This window comes from Scatophagus argus, chromosome 21, assembly GCF_020382885.2.
Source record: "Scatophagus argus isolate fScaArg1 chromosome 21, fScaArg1.pri, whole genome shotgun sequence".
NCBI lineage: Eukaryota > Metazoa > Chordata > Actinopteri > Scatophagidae > Scatophagus > Scatophagus argus.
The window spans coordinates 6,275,194-6,295,465 of record NC_058513.1 but is presented as its reverse complement, the minus strand read 5'-3'; the positions used below and the strand labels follow the sequence as shown (position 1 = coordinate 6,295,465).

Sequence of the window (20,272 nt, the reverse complement as noted above, 5' to 3'; positions counted from 1 at the left end):
GGAATATGCTTATTTGCTATTTTGCTGAGTTTTAAATAAAAAAATTGGTGTTGCCATCACCGGCAAAGGGAAACAACTAGTCTTCTTCTGTCCAAAGGTAACATAAACACATCTGCATCTTATGGATGAAACAAATGAGGTGTAATTTGTTAATCTGTGGATTTAAAACCTGCTGCCTTCCCCATTTCTGCTCTTTGTGCTAAGCTAACCCAGTTTTACTCTGTTTTCCAAATAAAGCTGAGAGTGATCTTGTCTTGTCAAAAAGTGAATAAGCACATTGTCCAAAGTGTCTGACTATCCATTATATAATAAATATATATAATTTAAGGGTCATCTGTTTTAATAGGGTGTCAAAATTTTATCTGCTTTTTAGTTTTAAAACAAAGATCAGACAACTTATAGCAAATATCTAAAAAAATCTCAAACTTACAAGGAGTGTTCAGGAGCTCTGCCTCTCCAGAAGTTAGTTTAGTGACCACTGTAGTAAGTCTGAGTATCGTGTGTTTATCAGATGGTCCTCCACTTTTCCCCAAAAATGAAGATGTGAGCATCACAGTTTTGTTGCTAGAGGAATTAAATTAAAGGACTTTGCCATATGTTAGCTTTTTCCTAGTTTATGGTTCATGGTGCTATTAACAAAAAATACATACTGATGTAACAGTCCTCCTCTGCAACTTCTTTCAACAATTAGAATGACTGTAGCCACATTGCATGTGTGGATAGTTCCTGCTGTGGGACAGCTTAACAACAATAGAACAGCTGTCCAAACATTTGCCTATCTCACAAGCAAGCCCTTTGTCAAGAACCTGAACAAACCTGGAGACATTTTAAAAATCAAGCCTCCTTGACAGGATGCAACAGCTGGTCTGCCGTATCCACGTTCTTCAAGTGCTGCACCATCGATTTTGCCACTCATCCATCCTCGGTGCTCTACACTGAATGCCAGCTCTTGTCAGCCTCCATACTCCAAAGCCCTAACCTCAGATCTGTTAACAAAATCTGTTCGGAGAGGAAGAGAGATGGCTGGCACTGCATACTGAATGAAATATCTCCAGGCTTTAAGAGCAAGAGCCATCATTAATGCATGTGGGCATCTTGTAAAATTGCTTCTGTAAAGGCTTTCTTCCTTCCTACCAATGAAGTGGCCATGATTCTTTCAGTATGTAATCCCAAACAGATCTAGGCTTTCTTTAAGGAATGGCAGTTTTGTGTATCCTACATGTGACATAGGTGATTATAAGGCCATAAATCCACCTATTTTCTTTCAGATGCCTTGTGCAGTGGTGGCATCTCACGTGTATTTGTGTACCTGGGCCATGACAAGACGAATGGTATGGATGTTATTTGGAGGAGAATCCAAATAGCATGATGCTGCCACAAGGGACTTTTGTTTATCTGACGTGGTAAGTTGCATGGATGGGTAAATGATGGAAAAGTTGGATTTGACATTTGAAAGAGCCAGGAAACTTTGCTAACCCAGTCTTTCCTACTTCATACATTACATTCAGTGTTTCCACACTCCTGTGCAAGCGGTGACCCTAAAAGTTCATCAGATTTTGTTCAAAATGTTTTAAAATGTGCTCCCTAGTGAATGCCTACATGTAATAAAACCTTGTGAAAAATGTAATTCATCCATAAATACACTCCAGGGTTACACAGAGTATTACAGTAAGAGTTGGATTTTAATGAGAGCAGTCAAACATGACATTTGCAGTGAAAATATGAAAACAGGTATGGTGCATCTCTTATATGGAAAGCGGTATGGTGTATGAACACTAGTTCCAATTTAACAATCTTGGCTTAAATACATATGATTACATAAACCAGTGTTTTCTGTGGGTTGTAGGGCATCTTTCTCACCTTCAGAGCCACCGTGCTGTCTGTCATGCCAGTAGTTCAGTGACTTCATTTGTGATTTGGCTATCTGGTGTAGCTGCAATGCACTATTATGCCACTAAGTGGCAGTTTTTCTGCATAATTCACATAGCCATTCACCTTTGAATGTACTGAATAAATGACCATGTGCCACTAACAGAGACTGATTAAATGCTGGTCTATACCAGACATGGATGCATTTTGATTATGAGTGGTTTACTTATTTTCTTTTTAAAAAAATCTCAAGATTGATTATGCTTCTTTGGACCTATTATTATGGTCACATGAATGACATGCATGAGTTAACTCCAGAATTTTAAGGATAGAATTTTTGTACAAAAAACCTATCAGGAACACATTCATAACTGTGTTTTAATTTGTGTATAATCACCTGAACGTAAGAATAGTTATTTTCATTAACTTGGAATGAACGTTTTACATACACAGAGGGAACAGGTTCTCTTCCACAGAGAATGCCATGTTGCAATCAGGAGCCCAGAAAGGACAAGCCAAACACTGGCTCTAGAAATTGCTTTTCATGATTTTTCAGGGTGTCGAGTTTTAGAAATTCAAAGAAGACCCAAAAGCAAAAACACAAAGCAAGCAAGTTGAAAAAACAAAATAATAATAAGCTGAGATCAGACAACGAAAACAGAAGAAGCAGGCTGTTGCAGATCCAAAAAACTAAGTTGAAATACTCAAACTAAAGTGAATACAGGGAAGCAACAACAAAAGAAGAGCACAAAGAGCAAATGAAGAAAGTGCAGAGGAACTGATAACTGAAAGAGGGAACGCACATAGCACGCAGACACCAGGATAATACAGCTAAAGTACTCCCGCCTCAGTGGGAAGAAGCAAGAACAGGAAGTGTAATTCAAAACATGACGCATGAGGAGAGAGACCTTCAAAATAAAACAGAAAATAACTGACCTGGTGCTCAAACCTATGACAGGTGAGACAAGGGGTATTCAAATGGTTGCAGTCTTCAACCACACCGCTAGATGCCACTAAATCCAGCACATTGAGCCTTTAAAACGTGTCTGAAGAGGAAAGCTTCAACATGTGTAGTGAGACTGTCTCAACTGCTCAATGTGGCACATGTATAACAACCTAATTTTCCTCGGCAGGTTAATAAAGTTAACTTATCTTATCGTACATCTGTTGTTATTTGCCTTATTTAATTCCTTTGTTTTATTATATCTTTGATTGCTGTCTTGATTTAAATTTTGCACAATAATCACTCATCTGACATGCAATTGCCCTAGGATCATAAATGTCCAATTAAAATTGAACTACTACATCCAACAAACTGCCATGAACCTCTTAACTTCCCAAAAACAAAAACGTATTTCTGCCAGTACTACTTTTATAGGTGTCGAATGTCTCTGCTAAAATAGGTCTGTTTATCCTCAGGTATACAATTATAAGTAATTCATTCTAACAATGCACATTTAAAAGAAAAAGCTGAAATCCACTGAAAGGTAAAACGCCCACAAAGAAAATGTATGCCAAATTATCGGTTGAAACGGACTGCCTTCCTTGCAGATGTTTTAGCGGGACCTGTGGCGCGTCAGTTTCAGCGGCGGCCGCGGCGGGGGGGGGGGCGTGACGCGCGCCCACAAAGGTCACATTTCAGCCCCTGTTTCCGGGATGAAGACAAAGGCAAAGAATCGACAAAGTGACTGTTCTTACCGCAGTGAACCTGTACTGCACTCATTCCACGTTGAGTGCCCCTCCTTTTGTGTGTGTAAGACAGAGAGAGAGAGAGAGAGAGAGAGAGAGAGAGAGAGAGAGAGAGAGAGAGAGAGAGAGAGAAACCTGGAGAGGCAAGGGTAGCCAGCCAATCAGAAATCCCTTAGGGCGTTTAAAGGGATGGTGGGCAGTCTCTCGGGCTTTATGAGCAACTTATTTTGCATCATGCACACATTCTCACGACACTCAAACTGAGCCGAGTGTTTGGATGAGTAATCCTGGTTCACCTGAGTCGGCATGTACCTGTCCTGAGTGGCGTTGTCCCCCTTTTTTTCCCCTCTCCTTATGAGCTTCTGCTGGATTCTGCTCTCCCTCCCCTCGCCGCACTTGTTGCGCAGAGACTGGATGCGCCACTGAGTCCTTGGAGAGGAGAAGCAGCAGGGACGGACTGCAACAGGTGCACACAGAGAATCTGCTCCTAAACGGCTGCACCGGAGGTAGAGATATTACGCATCATTTGGCAATGTTGGGATTAATATATTTCTGGTTTGGGATATTTTGAACGTGTTTTTTTATTTGATAACTGGGTCATTAATTTAATTAACTGTGTTTTCCCCTGACTTTTTTCCTTTCCTTTTCCTCAAGGTAAAACAAAACTTTAAATGCCTATTTGAAGATTTTCTGGCCATATTCAGCCTTCGACGCGCGCACAAAGCCAGGATGCCGGTTCTGACAAGCCCCGACATTGCCAACAAGTTTAAGGATAAATGGCTGGAGGTTTACTCGGACGACCAGGTCATCGGGTCTGACTCTGCCCCGATGGACGACAGCCTCACCAGTCTCCACTGGCTCCAGAATTTTTCCATCCTCAGCGCGGACCCAGAGCGACCCAATGGAGCTGGACCTGGCTGCCCGTCCTCGCAGCAGCACCTCTATCTCAAGCGCCTCGGCTTCCCCAGAGGTGGCACCGACTCTCCGTCCAGCCCGCCGGCTGGGGACACCGCCGCCACCGGGATGCCTTCGTACCTTGGCAGCCCCGTTACCTCCGGCAGCGCCTCCACCGCGGTACCGCGGTTCGCCAGTTGCGCACATTCAGGAAACGGCTACCCACAGATCCCCATCCAGGCCAGCCCGCCTGTGGAGGTCGACTACAAGACCAACCCTAAAGTCAAACCGCCCTATTCCTACGCATCTCTCATCTGCATGGCCATGCAGGCCAGCAAACAGCCTAAAGTGACTCTGTCCACCATCTATAACTGGATAACGGAGAATTTCTGCTACTACAGACACGCGGAGCCCAGCTGGCAGGTAACCGAGACCGGCTAACTTTCCTTCTATAATTGATGAGTCAGATAAATAGCGAAGTGGGGGAGAGAAGGGTGAGCAATTGATCCCAGTGTCACCATGAAACACCACATCTTAATGCTGCGTTACAGACTAGACGACAAGGCTGTACTTTTATAGGTGCAAAGCATTAGATGTAGAGTAAATCTCAACACACACAGCGTGCCCACAGGATTTGAGTCTGACTTCAGCCTTTGATGATCTCCATATCAGGCGTTTTTTAATGCAAGGGTCTCAAAAAATTTTCAGGAGAGTCCTCATACAGGGCTTTTGTCTGAGGGGAATGGTGATGCGATGAAGAAAGCACTCTAATGTGTGTGTGTGTGTGTGTGTGTGTGAGAGAGAGAGTGTACGTGTGTATGCATATGTGTGTTAATGAGGGCTCCTGAGAGAGATGGCAGCTAAGCACAGCTGATCATGTTTGAAATGCACAGAGCTGCCTGCTACTAGAAAGCCTCATTAGGTACATTTGCTTTCCTATACAAACAACAACAATACACCTCCCTCCTCCTCCTCCTCCTCCTCCTCCTCTCTTCTCATCTACCTTACAAAGACAAATTGGCACATTTAGTTTTTGCATGAATAACTCAAATTTGCCCAAAACCAGTGGGATCCTGTTAATTATCTTTTTTTCTTTCCTTTGTCCCAGAACTCAATTCGTCACAACCTGTCCCTCAACAAGTGTTTCAAGAAGGTCCCCCGACAGAAAGACGAGCCAGGGAAGGGAGGCTTCTGGCAGATTGATCCACAGTATGCTGACATGTTTGTCAACGGCATCTTCAAACGCAGGAGGATGTCTGCTAACCACTACAACAACAGCAGCAGCACCAGCACCAACAGTGGAACCCACAGACAGAGCAGACTGGTTCAGGGTTATCACAGCACCCAAAATGGTTTCCCTTACCAAGGGGCAGGCAGCAAACGGAAGCACCTGCCCTCTAAAAACAACAGCAAGATGATGAGGGCCACTGAGTCTCCACTTTTGGCGACAGAGGCCCAAAAAGCAGACATCCTGAGGGGGGACTTTGACCTGGCGTCCGTGTTCGATGACGTTCTCAGCGGGAGCTGTAGCACCTTCGAGGATTTGGACATCAACACGGCACTAAGCTCCCTGGGATGTGAGATGGAGGTCTCCATGCAGGGGAGGCAGCACTCAGCAGGGCTGGGGAGGTGGTGCAGTGGAGGGGACATCATGGGTCAGAGCCAGCACCTAAACTCCCATCAGTCTTACGGTTACATGGAGCTGGGCGCTGCTTCCATAGATTGCTCTGTCAGTATGGGGGAGCTCCATGTGCCCCAGCAGCATCCACAGCAGCAGCTGGACCAGGATCAGCTGCTCCAAAGCCACAACCATCTGCAGCAGTTCGATGAGCCCTCCGTTCTTTTCCTGGAGCAGCCAGAGGAGACTGTGCTGCAGCCCTGGGAGGAAATCAAAGAAGAGGCACAAGCGATTCCTCTGACTCTGGATCAGGGCTTCGGCCTGTGCGAGGGTTTCTTCACAGAGATGCAGCCATGGGAACGAGTGGAGGCCTATCTGTGACCTTCGACTTCAAACGTCATTGACTTCCAATTATTTTCACCCAATGATCTGAGCATCTCTGATTGCTGGTCCAGCGCTATTCTACCCCAAAAGGATAACACTGACTAGAACAACAGTTCAATTCTTTGTGCTTTCCCTCCAATCATTCTGCAATGCACTGCATTTGTAATTTATTATCTGGAACTTTTACTTGTCTTTTTGTTGAAAGACAAACATGATTATGTCAAACCTATCTTGAACTGGAACTGTGATCCCAGCTGATAAAGATTCCCTTCAAAACAGTCACTGATCTGACTGTAAACTTTGTTGGGCAACATGATTAAAAAATATTTCCTGGCATAGATTGCCAGGGTGTCAGGTGATTGACAGGAAGCAGTGGCTAACATGACCGATATATCAGACCCGATGGAATGACAATAAAACAGAAAAACTTTTATAAACCAAATAGAAGTTTGAAGTGAACTATGAGGGATTATCAGACTCTGTAGAATGAATGGCAGCAAAAGGTTTCTTCAGAATAAAAAAGGAAGGAAAAGCCGACTGTGTGCAGGAAATATGAGAAATTATGCTTTAAGTTGGATTTTCTGGAACTGTAACATCTCAAATGTCAGGCAGCTGATCATAAGAGAATGTGTTCAAATGAGTGCTGAAGTGGACTGAAATGCAGCTATTTGCTGCTTCTGGGGTTTTGATGAAATGAGAAGAAAACCCAACCACCCACAAACAAGCACTGTCACTATGAGACCGAGATGACTTACGGGATTCTATTTTGCTACATTAGCATTAACATTTTTTTACTAACATGCAGTGAAATCAGCCAATCCAGTGGTCTGTGGTGCATGATTTTAAAAGAAATTACCAGAGCAGGATGGACAGCAGAAAAACTAAATTCATAGTCTGAGATTAGAAATCAGTCATTTATGACTTTGTTATATAGTCGATTTAATATATATTCACTTAAGTATATAGCATGAAGCTAGGCAGGAGCATTTGCCATTTGTCTACAGTTACGTATTGCAAAGCGAAAAGTGGAGCAGACCTTCTTGTCAGTCATGAAAATCGAACATTATGCACTTTGATAGGCGGCAGTTTTAGGAAAGCAAGACAGCTTTGTTTTTCAGGATGTTTAGTTTAATTTTATTTCTTATCATATTAAAATCATATTTTATGAAGTTTACTGACCATAATGAAAGTAATGCATAAGCTGTTAATCGTGCATATCAGATTCCTTTTGAACACTGAACTCCACACTGCAATAAGTCAGCTTTTTTTGTTTTGCTTAAATATATTGTTTTTTTGTTGTTGTTGTTGTTTGTTTGTTTGTTTGTTTTTTACATATATACAAAACTGGACATTTGCTGATTATATTTCGCCAAATTTGTTGATAAGGAATATGCAGTTCATTGGTGTTTCTGTGCTGATTAATAAGAAAAAAGAGTTATGTTTTCTGTCACTGGGTGATAGATTTCCCTTTGTCCTTATTGATTACTTTGGTGTCTTTTTTATTTGTATGGTTTGTTTTCATCAATCTGAATTTCAAAATATGTTTGACAACATCATAACTGTTTGTTCGAGGGGGCAAATGATGAGCAGGCACATATAAATTCAACTCTTAAAGGCCAGATTTTCTTATTGTATCATATAGATCAAGTTTGATACGAACTCTAATCTTACCATGTTATTTTCATTTGTACTTTTTTAAAGCTGTTTAAAAATGCAATCATGCCTTGATGCAATAAATGGTGTCAATTAAAGAAAGAACAATGACAAAAATATGTTTCCTTCACTTGTCACTGTCATACACCCACACGTTAGAGTGCAATATACAGCTGTAGCCAGGATTATTGTTTGAGTTAGAGCTCTGCGTGTGTGCAATCAGGAGATAAAAAGGTCTATCAGGGTTTATCATTAATCAGCACTGACAGGTCTGAACTCGCTCGGTATTTGAAACATACAGGGGCTAGATATGATAGCATAAGAGCTGCACAGTGTAATATAATCTGATACGTGAGACAATGACAAATTAATCCTTCAGTATGAATCCTTTTTGATGAAACTGTTTGGATGAGAGTGTACTCAGCTTTATGATAATCTTTGAGACAACTGCAGAGACAAAGTTAATTTTTTCACGATATGTCTGTCTAAAAATGACATGCTAGTTACAGAATGTTTGCAAGACACATGGCTTATGGCGAATGAGCCCAATATTTACTTTGGTCACTACGGGGCTTCGCTTCATTGGAAAGAATAGACTCAGGACCCTGCAACTAGTTTCTTAAAAGGGACAAAACTCACGTGACAAAGAGACAGGAAATTACTATTCAGTAAGTCTGCCTTGTTTCTTAGCCTTGTCTGGTTACAGGTAAACATTTTGATATGTGGCAGGTAAAACATCTGTCGTTATCTAGTGTGTTAGTATGCTAAAGTATTTAGTGTTAGTATGCTCCACTAAATTGGAGCAGATAAAAGTTAGCTTCAGGTATATGAAATTAAATTTCTGGCTAACACTTGCACATTTATAGTTATGTTTATAAATGTGTCCTAAAAATTGAAAAAAAGTACATTAAAAATGATAATAATTATAATAAAATTGAAAATTTGACCTGATATAGGAACATGAAAGGTCAGGGGACCAAAGTGATTACAGTTCATCCTCTGGGGATCATGAATGTCTGCACCAAATTTCATGGCAATACCTTCAATATTTGTTGACACATTTTACTCGAAACCACAAATGTCAAACTTACGGTGGCACAAAAGGAAAAGTCTGGGGATCAAAAGTTTTAACATTTATCCTCTGTGGACAAATAATGTCTGTAAGATCATTTCATAGCAATCTATCCAACAGTTGTCAAGATATTTCACTCTGAACCAAAGAGGTGGACCAACAGACCAACATTGCTATCCTTAAAGCCACACTGCTAACATGGCTAAAAACAACTTGACAACACTTACCACGGGGATGAAAGTAAAGTGGTTTAAGTGATAGAATAAATAAATAAATGAATAAATATCAGAACAGATAAGAAGCATGCTGTAAATAAAAGTCAAAGATCACAAAGATCCAATGTTAAAAGTGCATTTAGGAAATTATATGAATGATTGTCCTCAGGCTTAAGTCCCAAACTGCGGAGCCCTTAGTTCAGAAATATTCAGGAGATTTTGCCTGATGACCCTGAGGGTCACAAGGGGCCAAAGGTTAAAAAAGATAACTTAGAGCCAGGCCATGCAAATACAATCACTATGTCTTAGTTTGTGGTAAATTTGCATTCTTTACAGCTAATCAAAAGTTTTGATTGTGGGCTTCAGGGTCACTTTAATGAGACAACTCCAATCAATACTTTTGTGTGTTTGTTACTGTATATGGGTTTCAGGAGGAATATTTATAGACTATGAAGAGTGGAGACTTTAGTGGTGAAAATCACAGATTTAAGCACCGAGATATTATCACATTAATGCAGTGAAATGTGATGCGTTCTTTCCCTCTAAAACTAGCTAGTTTAAGGCTGTGCCTCCTTGTGGGCGGCCCACTCTGTATGTTGATCCTGCACCTATCACTACAATCTCCATGTATCATAGCTGTTAGAAAATGGCCTCACCAATGCATATTTTCTCACCCTTTTCCAGGATTTTGCTTACATGCCCCATATGAAAATGTGCTTTTCCACTTCAAATCTCTTTTTAATTGAAATTGTTGGAAAAAGGGGAGAAATGCGGCTTATCCCTGTCCCTCTGGCTCACGGCTCCCAGCGGCGACAGGTCATGTGTGGAGATCTCCAGGAATGGGTGGAATAACTCAGATTCCTAAAAACAGCAGGGACTACAGCCAGATTCAAGGCCGAGGCGTGTGGCCACTGACCACCCTGCATGGAGAAACTCACTCCAGCTGACAGAGAACAGCTACAGGTAATTTTATTGAAGTTATGGACCTAGAGGTTACTTCCATTCACAGAGAAAATGTGAAAAAAATTGAAGAAAGAACATCAGTGTCACTGTCACACTCAAGTTGAAGGGCAAAGAGGCACCCATTGTACCAAAATGTGTGTGAACTTTCACATTTGCCTCTGTTTGTCTGTGTGCACATGTGCTTGTGTGCAGTTACATTATATGCCCATGATGTTTGTGTTGGTCCACATGTTTCTTTGTCTGCACTCACACTGATGTGTGCGCTGCCCGCTGAGTGTGTGTGTACACGGCTGCGGTCGGAGCCCCGTGGCGACCCAGATAACACTATCTCTGTGGAGCCAGAGCCCCATGGTTCTATTCAGCATGGTGGATGAGAGGCTGGGACTGCCCAGCACGCGGACCTGCTCAAAGAAGGAGGAACAAGCTGGGCTGTCACTCTAAGCTAACCTGGCTCATAATGGTTTATAACCTGCTTCTTGATGCCCCTCTTGGGGCTCTCTGCATCATGTTTGTGTTTGTGTGTCAGGACAGAGGAGGGCATAGTCAGAAACGGAGACAAGAAGAGGGTGTATTCAGTGTTTTATTGCCATCATGGCAACCTCTGGACTGCTCCTGATTAGAGTCAGGCATAAACAGGGTCAACCAGATTTTCTAAAGAAGTGCACCTCCCAGCATGACATAGACAGAGGGTTCAACTCCTCATTTATTGGGGATAGCCACAGAGCTATTCTTTATGGGGAAGAGCTAATAGAAGACATGTGATGGGGGTGCCTCACTAATTAGATCCTTCATTGTAGCACAAAGCAAAAAGTGGCAGAAGGAAAACGCCCTAAGCCTGTTTTATAGCCCCTGTGGAACCCCTGAGTGTTAGTGATTACATGTTCAAATAAGTGTAAGATCATACTGATACATGCTATTTTCTCATGGGCACATGAATCGAAGCAAGGAATGCCTTATGTCGGGGAAGGACCTTCAACAAGAGTAACCTTCACCTCTCTGAACTGGTGGGAAATTGTTGTCCATCTCTGGTTTCCGAGCCCTCATTACATATTGATAAGGGAAAAAGACTGGGATGATATTTAGCGGTCTAGCCATCTATTAATGCTTCTCTGGACTGGCCTGACACAAGAGGAGGGACTTCGGCAGGAAATACACCTAAATAGTCTTTCCAAAAAGCTGTTGTTTATGTATGAAATGCTAATAAGGTTTCCATTTAGATTGCCTGTTCCATTTTGAAAGGAATTGCGGATGGTAAATTAGAATAAAAGGTCTGAGGTGCAGTATGGTGAGGGGGTTTTCTTTCATTTATAGAGATTAGGGTTTTACCCACTGGCATAATTGGTCAAAGTGCACAGGGCCGTGTTTACATACAATATGAACAGAATCATTACTCTAAGACCTGAATGTTTCCTAGCCTTATCCTTCAGCAAAAGCTTTATTGGTGGAGTTTTTGTCCCGAAGAGCCTTTATTCTTCTGAATGTGTTGACTAATGAAGACTGGATCTCCAATTTGCCAGCACCACACGAACCCACATTGAAACCCTGTAGATTTTGTTTCAGTTTTGATGTGCTAATTTTATTTATTCCGGCCATGTAGCACAGACAAATGCAGGTGTACAAATGAGTGCAGTCAGAACTGCACACACACAGATGGCAATTATGAACACATATAGAGGTTTTTAAGGCCAGAGAGGTTCTGTTCAGAGCTTATATGTCACTTTAACGATGCTCTCCAGAGCTGGAACTTGTGGAACATACACTCAGGATTCAACATTCACCGCAGGGTGCCACAACATCCTAAACCATTTTCCATTACATCTGTCATGCTCTTAAGCACTCAGAGTGCCTTTCCCATGTGGGCTTTAACCTTCACATTTTTCTTGTATTCCACAGGGTCGACTTTCAGTGACTGCCTCAAAGTGACAGAGCTTCTGTTGGTTAAGAGAAGGAACTCGATAGGGGTCAAGCTGGTGGACAACACTGTTGGTGTTGCCACTGCGCATCAGTATGTCAGTCAGAGGGTTTATTTGACTAAATGTTAGCCAATCCTGTGTGTTGCTGATTCTGTGTTGGTGTCATGAACTGAATCTCTATTGGGAAGATGATTTCCTATTGTTTACCATTAGCTCTTAACATGTGATATTGGCACATATACATTTGTTTATTATACTGTATTGTGTACAGCATTGCATTGCACAAGTGCGTGCAAGCTTCCTTATTTCATATGAAATCACATCACATTTTAGGAAATCATTAAAATATATATTCCTCTCAATAAACTCTGCAGGTCTCTGATCTGCTGCTGCTGCTGACGCTCCAATAAAAGGAAAACATAGGCTGTTTGTAAAACCTGACATGTTTTATTTTGGCCCCCAATTGACCATTTGGTCAACTATTTATTCAAATTTGTATTAATTTATCATTAGTGGTAGTAGTTGTAAAATAAAGATAAAACAAATATTCTTTTAAGGTGCTATGTGGAATATTCAGAAGAAAGCTCTATAAGTTAGCTAGCTTGCTAAGTGCTAGTTATTTGTTCCACTGACTCCTATCTCAACTCAAAATGTTCATCTTGTAGATCAGTTTAGCATATGGTTAAATAAATGGTTCCATAAAATTAATAAGCTGCATTAGTTTTGCCCATTTTTTTTTCTTTCCCATGTCAGTATTTTCAAGACAACTTGTCACTGGTAAAGGGTGAAAACTTGCATCTCAAATTTCAACAAAATTCAACATTGTTTTGAAATCTCGCTGCTTTAAATGCTGGAGTGACCTCATAAGGTATGCAACATTTGGCCAGAGAAATGAAGCTTTCTACATAAAGAATGCACATACACTTACTACACACTACGTACTTATAAATATGATATCACTATATATTAAAAATATAAATATAGTAAAAATATATATATATATTATTCAGCATAAAGCCACTTTATGGATCAGCATGTGTGTGTGTTCCTCTGTCTTATGTGTGTGTGTGTGTGTGTGTGCATCTTGGCGTTCACCGCTTGGTCACTGAAAGACATTCTTGCCCTGTGCCTTTGGTCTCTGTGGTCGCAGGGAGCGGCTGATTGTCCTGCAGGCAGACAGGAGGAGGGCACACAGCTGCTACACATACACACAAAACACACATAGCATAGAGACACAATTATGCACACAGACTCAAGCCAGTCACAGATTACTCAGGCAACAGATACAGCTGCGTGAACCCTCAAACTGTCAAATGCTTGCACACACTCATGCCCACACATGGAGAGCGAGCCAGAGGGCAGCGTGTCAGGAGGGCGAGCATGGGCGAGAGTGTAGAAAGGGAGCCAGGACAGCACTGGAGCTCTGCCACTCACACAGCGTCAATATCAGTGCCAGGGAGCAGAGCAGAAAACAAGTCTGGACCAATCTTCTCAATCTGGCCAGCCGCTATGCCCAATTCTCAGTCAGGAAACTCCCAGTTAAGTCACTGCTGAGCTCTAAATTTCATGCTCACAAATTTCACTAGATTCAGGTTACGATGTGCAACCTTTAGTCTTGAGACAGCTGAATGTTCAGCTCCAGAATTTATTGGTCAAAATAAGAATTCATATTATTATGCTTATTTTTTTCATACATTTGAATTGTCAAGGTTAAGGTCATTGAGGTTATATTTTCATTTTATACAACTGCCACTTATATCAAAATACTCTCCACGGTCAGCCCAATGAGTTGGGCCTTGGGTTCAGTAAAAAGTCTTTTACTATTTCACCATCAGCTTTAATTTTTTTTCCCACAAGGCCACTTATGAAACACTTGACTGCTTTATGTATGTATGTGCTGTATGTCTATCTGTGTGCACGTGTGTGTGATACCTGAGTATGTGCATCCATCCATGTTTGTGTGCATTAACAGCAATACAAGGTTGTGCAGGTCTGCATGTGTGTCCTTCCACCCCCATCTACTATCCAGGACCTCTTGAAGCCACTAGACTGCCTCCACCACCCCCTTCTCCAGACACACACACACACACACTCAGTTCTTCTATTCTTCTCCCTATGTCTGCGCACTGCTGAGGGCTCTTATTTGATTAGCTGCGATTTGCTTTGTGAAGCAGTGGAGCATTTGGCTCATCAGGGGAGCTGTACACAGCACACATACACTTGCCCTCACCAACACATGCGGGGGTTCTCAGACAAAATACACACAAAGACACATACAGGATACATGCACATAAGTACATTTCAAATCCACCTTTTCCTCAAGATGAGCTCAACCTTGTCTCCTTCCTCTATCTGTGCACTGAAGTGATGAACAAATATCATATCAGAAACATGTGGTTGTGCAGCGCTGTCTCACATTTTTTTTTATTATATATACAATAACAAGACCAAATATCTATCTCTATAGTATAGTGTCTCTATAATGTCTGTTTACTGGTCGTGACCTCATTCTGGCCTTCCCAGGAAATCACCTCTGATTACATAAGGATGAATGCGGAGCGACATCCTATCTACCGTGCCTTGGCTACACTAACCTGCAAGCCTTCAATAATGGATGTGAGGTCAATGTGTTGCGGTGGGGGTGCGATGTGTTTGAGGTGTGTGAAAATGACGCAACACAAACAGCGGCTGTCTATGTGTCAGTGTCAGTCTCCTCTTGCCTTTGTGTTCGTCCATCAGGGAAGATGCACAAGTGAGAGAGATTCAAAAAAACCAACCTGTTTTAGTGAGGTGCTGAGATACCACAAGCTGTTATGATGATGGTTTGGAGAGCGCCGACGCACTGCCCCAGAATCTTCTACAGGTGTTGAGTTTTTGCTCATTGACATCCATCTCCATGAATGAGGAGAAACAGAGCGAAGAGACACTGTAGGAGTCAGTCATACATAGTCATTTCAGGAGTCAGTCATTTCACATATATAATTACATCTCATCATTATATACGGTCAAAATAATCAGTTGCAAAATAATAATAAGTTGCTTTTATAATGCATAAGTGTATCTGAAACTGATTTTACACATTGAATCTGTTTACAGTGTTTGAGGATTACTGCGGGCCCATTCTGGTCTTCTGTAGAAACATGGCAATGCAACATGGTGGACCTGCTGAGGAGGACCCGCTCCCTGTACATATAAAGACTTATTCTGAAGTAACAAAAACACAACAATTCTTAGCCTTAGGTAATTATATACTAATGAAAACACAATTATGAGGAATATATTTCATTTGTAAATCCTACACACTGGAAAGTGTTCATACAAAAAATCTAAACATCTACATTCCATGGCATGGCATGCCATGATCATTTTATGTGCTGAAAAAGCTCCAGAAACTGTAGACGGACTTCCAGTGAGAGTATTTTGTCTGCCTATGAAGTATAGACTCCATGTACTGACTACTTAAATTTGACTAGAACATTAACCTTTAATATAAAAGACGATGTCAAGTTTACTCAGGTTCTGAGCTGAGTGAATCTCTTTGCATCTTCTGATCCTGAGTGAGCTGATCAGTCATTGAATGATCAGACAAAGGCGAAAGAAATAAAAAGCCCTGATATCTTGTTCGGCATTGTAGAGAATGAGACATGAAACACATTGTGTTTTGCACGTGACAGATGGTCTGTGATCATTCATTACCCAGCTATAAAATGTCTTTAACACAAGTCAGTAAATGCACCGTGATTACAAGAGATTCTGTAAATCTAAGACCAGCATTAAAGACAAAGCAAAGAACATTTCAACTTCCAAATGACACAAAGTTTTGGATGTGTGCAAGGATGGAATACAGGATGTTTTTATTTATTTATTTTTACAAAAATAAAACTTTGGTTCAAAGTTAGGGATGTGTTCTGATAGATAAGATAATCCTTTATTAATCCCAAAAGGGGAAATTCATAACTGGTTAAATTTTTGATCTGGTGCGAGTTGGTGATGATGAATGCAGAAAAACCAGCAAATTAAACCTCATGTGTTTTTTGTTTTTTTTTTTCTTTACTTAAGCTTATGCAGATTCTGTAGCTGCAGATTTATGTCTTCTTCTTCTTTTATAGACCATTTCATTCCAAATGATGTTTTTAAAACCTTCCCTTTCAGTCAAAATTAAATGTATGAGATCCACCAGTTGTATTGCTGCTGTACCTCTTGAAGACATTTTTTAAGGAGGGGTGGCTGTTTTTAGTCTTTTTTTCTCTGCTAAATCCCATTTCTCACCCATGTCTCTCGAAATGACAAGCAGAAATTTCCCTCTGCTTGTCTTGTTCTCTACCCTTCTTCTCCTCCTGTCTCCCTCTCTCTCACCCCTCCCCCTCCACCATCCACCACAAGGGGTTAATTAAAACTGATTGGGTCCTCGGAGACCACACCTGCCTCTGACAGGTAAGGTATCATATGAGCCGTGTGTATTTGTGTATGTGTGTGGCGCTGTGCTTAGCACATCAGTCTGTTAGCACATCATGTGCTCTGCTCTGCTGCTCTGAGTTCAAAGCGGTCCCATTAGATCATGATGAGAGCTATGTGTCTCTTATACATATGTATTTGTGTGTGGCCTTCAGTATTTAGCTGTGCATTTGCATGTGATTTGTGATACATATGCATTTCATTTGTGTGTGTCTCCTCTTTTCAGAGGCACTTAAGGAGCTCACGCTTGATGTGCTGATTAGACTCTGCTCGCTGGAACCAATCGCTGCTTTGCTTTAACTTCACGCCTGTCTGCCATGTCGAAAGCCACTGGAGGAGGAGACATATATACAGTTACCTCAGATCATCATCTTCACCATCACTGATGTAACACACACACACACACAGCAAAAAGTATCATCAGTTTAAGATGTGTTCTAGTTCACATGATGATGCTGAGATAGCAAAGGACTGCACATCTCCATGTAAACAGTTGAATGCATGAATGAAGCAGTGATTTTAAAAAAAGATGGCCCACATTAACATGTAACATGCTTGTGTGTGTGTGTGTGTGTGTGTGTGTGTGTGCGTGCATACTTGCTGGCAAGTGAGGTGTTTGTTTGTAGAAGCAAGAACTAGTGTTGTATAACAGCAGCTGGCAGGGGAGAAGAGCACACACACATACACACACACACGCAGAGTGAGAGAGAGAGAGAGAGAGAGAGAGAGAGAGAGACAGAGAGAGAGAGAGAGAGAGAGAGAGCTCCTGCTGCTAGGTTGGCAAGTAGAACAGTCAAATTAGCCACTGGAGAACAAACCGATCCAAGAACTCTGCTGGGAAAAGGTGAAAGGAAAAAAGCGACAGAACGAGGAGAGGAAGAGATAAAACGACCAAGATGGAGATGGAGGGAGAGGTGAGAAAAGAGCAGCACGGACATGACAGAGCAGAGGAAGATGAGAGGCAGCACCGTGGGGTGAAGACACGACTGAGAGTTGTAAATGAATCTCAGAAAATAAGAGCGTGGGGAAATGAGAGAGGTAGAAGATGTAATTGAGAGAAGGGAGGATAGTGGAGAGAGCAACAGAGATAGTGTAACAAGGAGAGATGAGCTTATGACACTATGAACAGAGAAATACAGCGAAGAGGAGACCACTTTAGTGATATAAAGTTCAAATTAAGTTACTCTTAGATAAACCAAAGTTAGAACACAAAATATAATGAACTATTATGACAGTTAATGGGATACAAAATTATAGAATATTTATAAAGAATAGAGACAACAGAGATTATGCAGACATACTAGAATAATTCCACACTTAAGGAATTCATTGTCTATATTAGAGATTTATGATAATGTTATCAGCAGTAAATGTGGAATAACTTGAGACAAAAAAACAAGGTGAGAGTAAACACGTCGTTCCCAATGGTAAATCGTGCCCTTCCTGGCCAATTAGAGAACAAAGTGTAACCTTGTTGTTACTTGAAAATGTACTGCACCCATGGGTCAGTAATTCTACTTTTGAACATACAGCAATGGATTTTATTGTCCATTGAAATTTAATTCAAATTCAGAATGAGCATTTGAGCAGAAAGTACAGGCGTTGTTGGTGGGAATAGTTTTGCAGATTTTTTGGTCACAAATCTAAGCACTGGAAGAATGTGATGCCATTGGAAATTTCAGAGGGTCACCGAATTTATTAAGTTACATTTCATCCTGTGGTAAACATCACAAAGTTGGGCTCTCACAAAATCCTGCTCATATGTACATCTGTAAAAATAAGATTTAAGGCAAATGAATATGGATTTGTCTCCATGATGAAGGTAACAACAAGAGAAACACATTTTTGAGTGGAGAAGACTTAAATATGTAAGCTTAAAAGTTAAATACAGAAATAAATATGAACTACCTCATCCTTTAGGGTAAAAATAAGTTCATCTGTTCTGAACAAATGCTCTTTGGTTAGACAGCTTATATAATCGATCTGTCAGTGTCTGACAAGCTTTTGTTCTCCTTCAAGCCTTGTCATTTTCCAGACTAAACACTCAGACAGTGGTGCCACAGCGCAGTAATGCTTTGGCTTTCAATGTATAGTTGTAGTATAGTCATGTTCGGCCTGTAGACATTACTGTACAAATAATTCAAGTACAGAATAAAAGCTTACAGACCTTATTCCTTACAGACAGCTCGCCTGTAAAGTTCGCTTTTATTCTGCACTGGAGTTACTTGTACAGTTGATTATAAGTAATCTTTGTGAGAGGTAGCACTGCACACCCAGCACTTTCTGAATACAGAGCAAAGCATATGTTTTATGTCCCTCAGCTGTGGTCTCACCAATAATGTGGATCTGAAAGCGACATGCAGACAGTCAGGGGTGAGCAGTTGTGAATGAAGAGACTGGCGAGTTCAAATTGTGTTGAACCAGGCCTCCTTAACATGACACAGAAGTCATACAAAGTCCGCCGTGACGCCATGAAAAAGACACAGTTGCTGTTCCTCAGTCTGTATTAAAGCCCTCCATGCATGGTTAGACACTTTGTACAAAAAAGGAACAGAAATTACAAAAACATTGTTTCTGTTCTTTTACTGTTTGTTGTTCCTTCACACTCAAAACTAAAGTGCTTGCATGGTTGTAGGCTATTGTGAGAGTGACAGAAGTCTGTGGAGCCATTGTATGAAGGACTTGGTACAGGTTGATCTAAGGATTCAATAAAATCTGGTTAAGTAAAAAATACTGTATTGAAAATTTCAAGTTTCCCAAATCAGGACAAAGCTACTAACATTACACTGTGAGCTCCACTTACTAATGCTGCTTGGCTTTGGAAGTAATGCTACATTAGCACTGCTACTGAAGGTAGTAAGTTCAATCCATTCCTTACACTTTTGCTCTTGTGTTTTTGGTTTTCAAAGTTCAGGAGTAGCTTTAGCTTTTTCCAGCTGTTTGGGTCTATTTCCATCTTTTTTCAAACATTGTGTGTGTCACAAAGTGTAGCGTCGTTGATGCAGAGTGCTGAACCCCAGTGCAGAGTCAACGAGAGGCAGGGAGGCTGAAATCCAAAATAATAGTCTATTTAAATTTTAATCAAAAAACTCAAAGCAGCACACACTTACTGTGGCAATGGAACAAAAATATTGTGGAGCCAAAAAACTTGGCATGATGAGATAAACGCAAATCCTGGCATGGCGACAAAGCAAAGCCTGACCTGAAGACAATATAACGCACCAACAACAGTGACCGGGAAGACGAGGACTAAATAGACAACATAACAAGACACAGGTGAAAGACATTAGGGAGGAGAAAGCAATAATGATAAACCAAAGTAAAGTTACATGAAACAGGAACAAATAGGGGAAGTGACACTTTTAAAATAAAACAGGACATGACAAAAACCTTGAACATAACACATGGAAACACAAGACACACATGAAACATGACACATGGACTCAAAAACCAAAAGACACAAACCCAGGGCGTGACAGTGTGCTCTGTTAATCAGCAAGCAAGATGACTTTTTTTGCTTCCTCTCAGTTGTTTTAACTTACTGTCC

General features: G+C 41.1%; 1 protein-coding gene and 1 long non-coding RNA gene across 2 annotated transcripts; one reads left to right on the top strand and one right to left on the bottom strand.

Moving 5' to 3' along the window:
• The first annotated feature begins 3,739 nt into the window (after positions 1–3,739).
• Positions 3,740–8,585, top strand: foxj1b (forkhead box J1b). The gene is made up of 3 exons (XM_046378117.1): positions 3,740–4,064; positions 4,213–4,875; positions 5,561–8,585. Exons 2-3 carry the CDS (start codon positions 4,288–4,290, stop codon positions 6,449–6,451), a joined length of 1,479 nt encoding a protein of 492 aa, XP_046234073.1. The 5' UTR covers positions 3,740–4,064; positions 4,213–4,287; the 3' UTR covers positions 6,452–8,585.
• A 6,311-nt stretch (positions 8,586–14,896) lies between these two features.
• LOC124053199 lies at positions 14,897–20,028 on the bottom strand. Its single transcript, XR_006842114.1, has 3 exons — positions 19,836–20,028; positions 16,971–17,055; positions 14,897–15,196 (listed from the first exon to the last, which is right to left on the bottom strand). It is a non-coding gene; the product is annotated as an uncharacterized LOC124053199 (long non-coding RNA).
• Between the last annotated feature and the right edge of the window lie 244 nt (positions 20,029–20,272).

Excerpts from the sequence above, each read along its gene's own strand:
- foxj1b (XM_046378117.1), top strand. The coding sequence starts at position 4,288 with ATGCCGGTTCTGACAAGCCCCGACATTGCCAACAAGTTTAAGGATAAA. Across the intron at positions 4,876-5,560 it reads ACGCGGAGCCCAGCTGGCAG|AACTCAATTCGTCACAACCT; the intron begins GTAACCGAGACC and ends CCTTTGTCCCAG.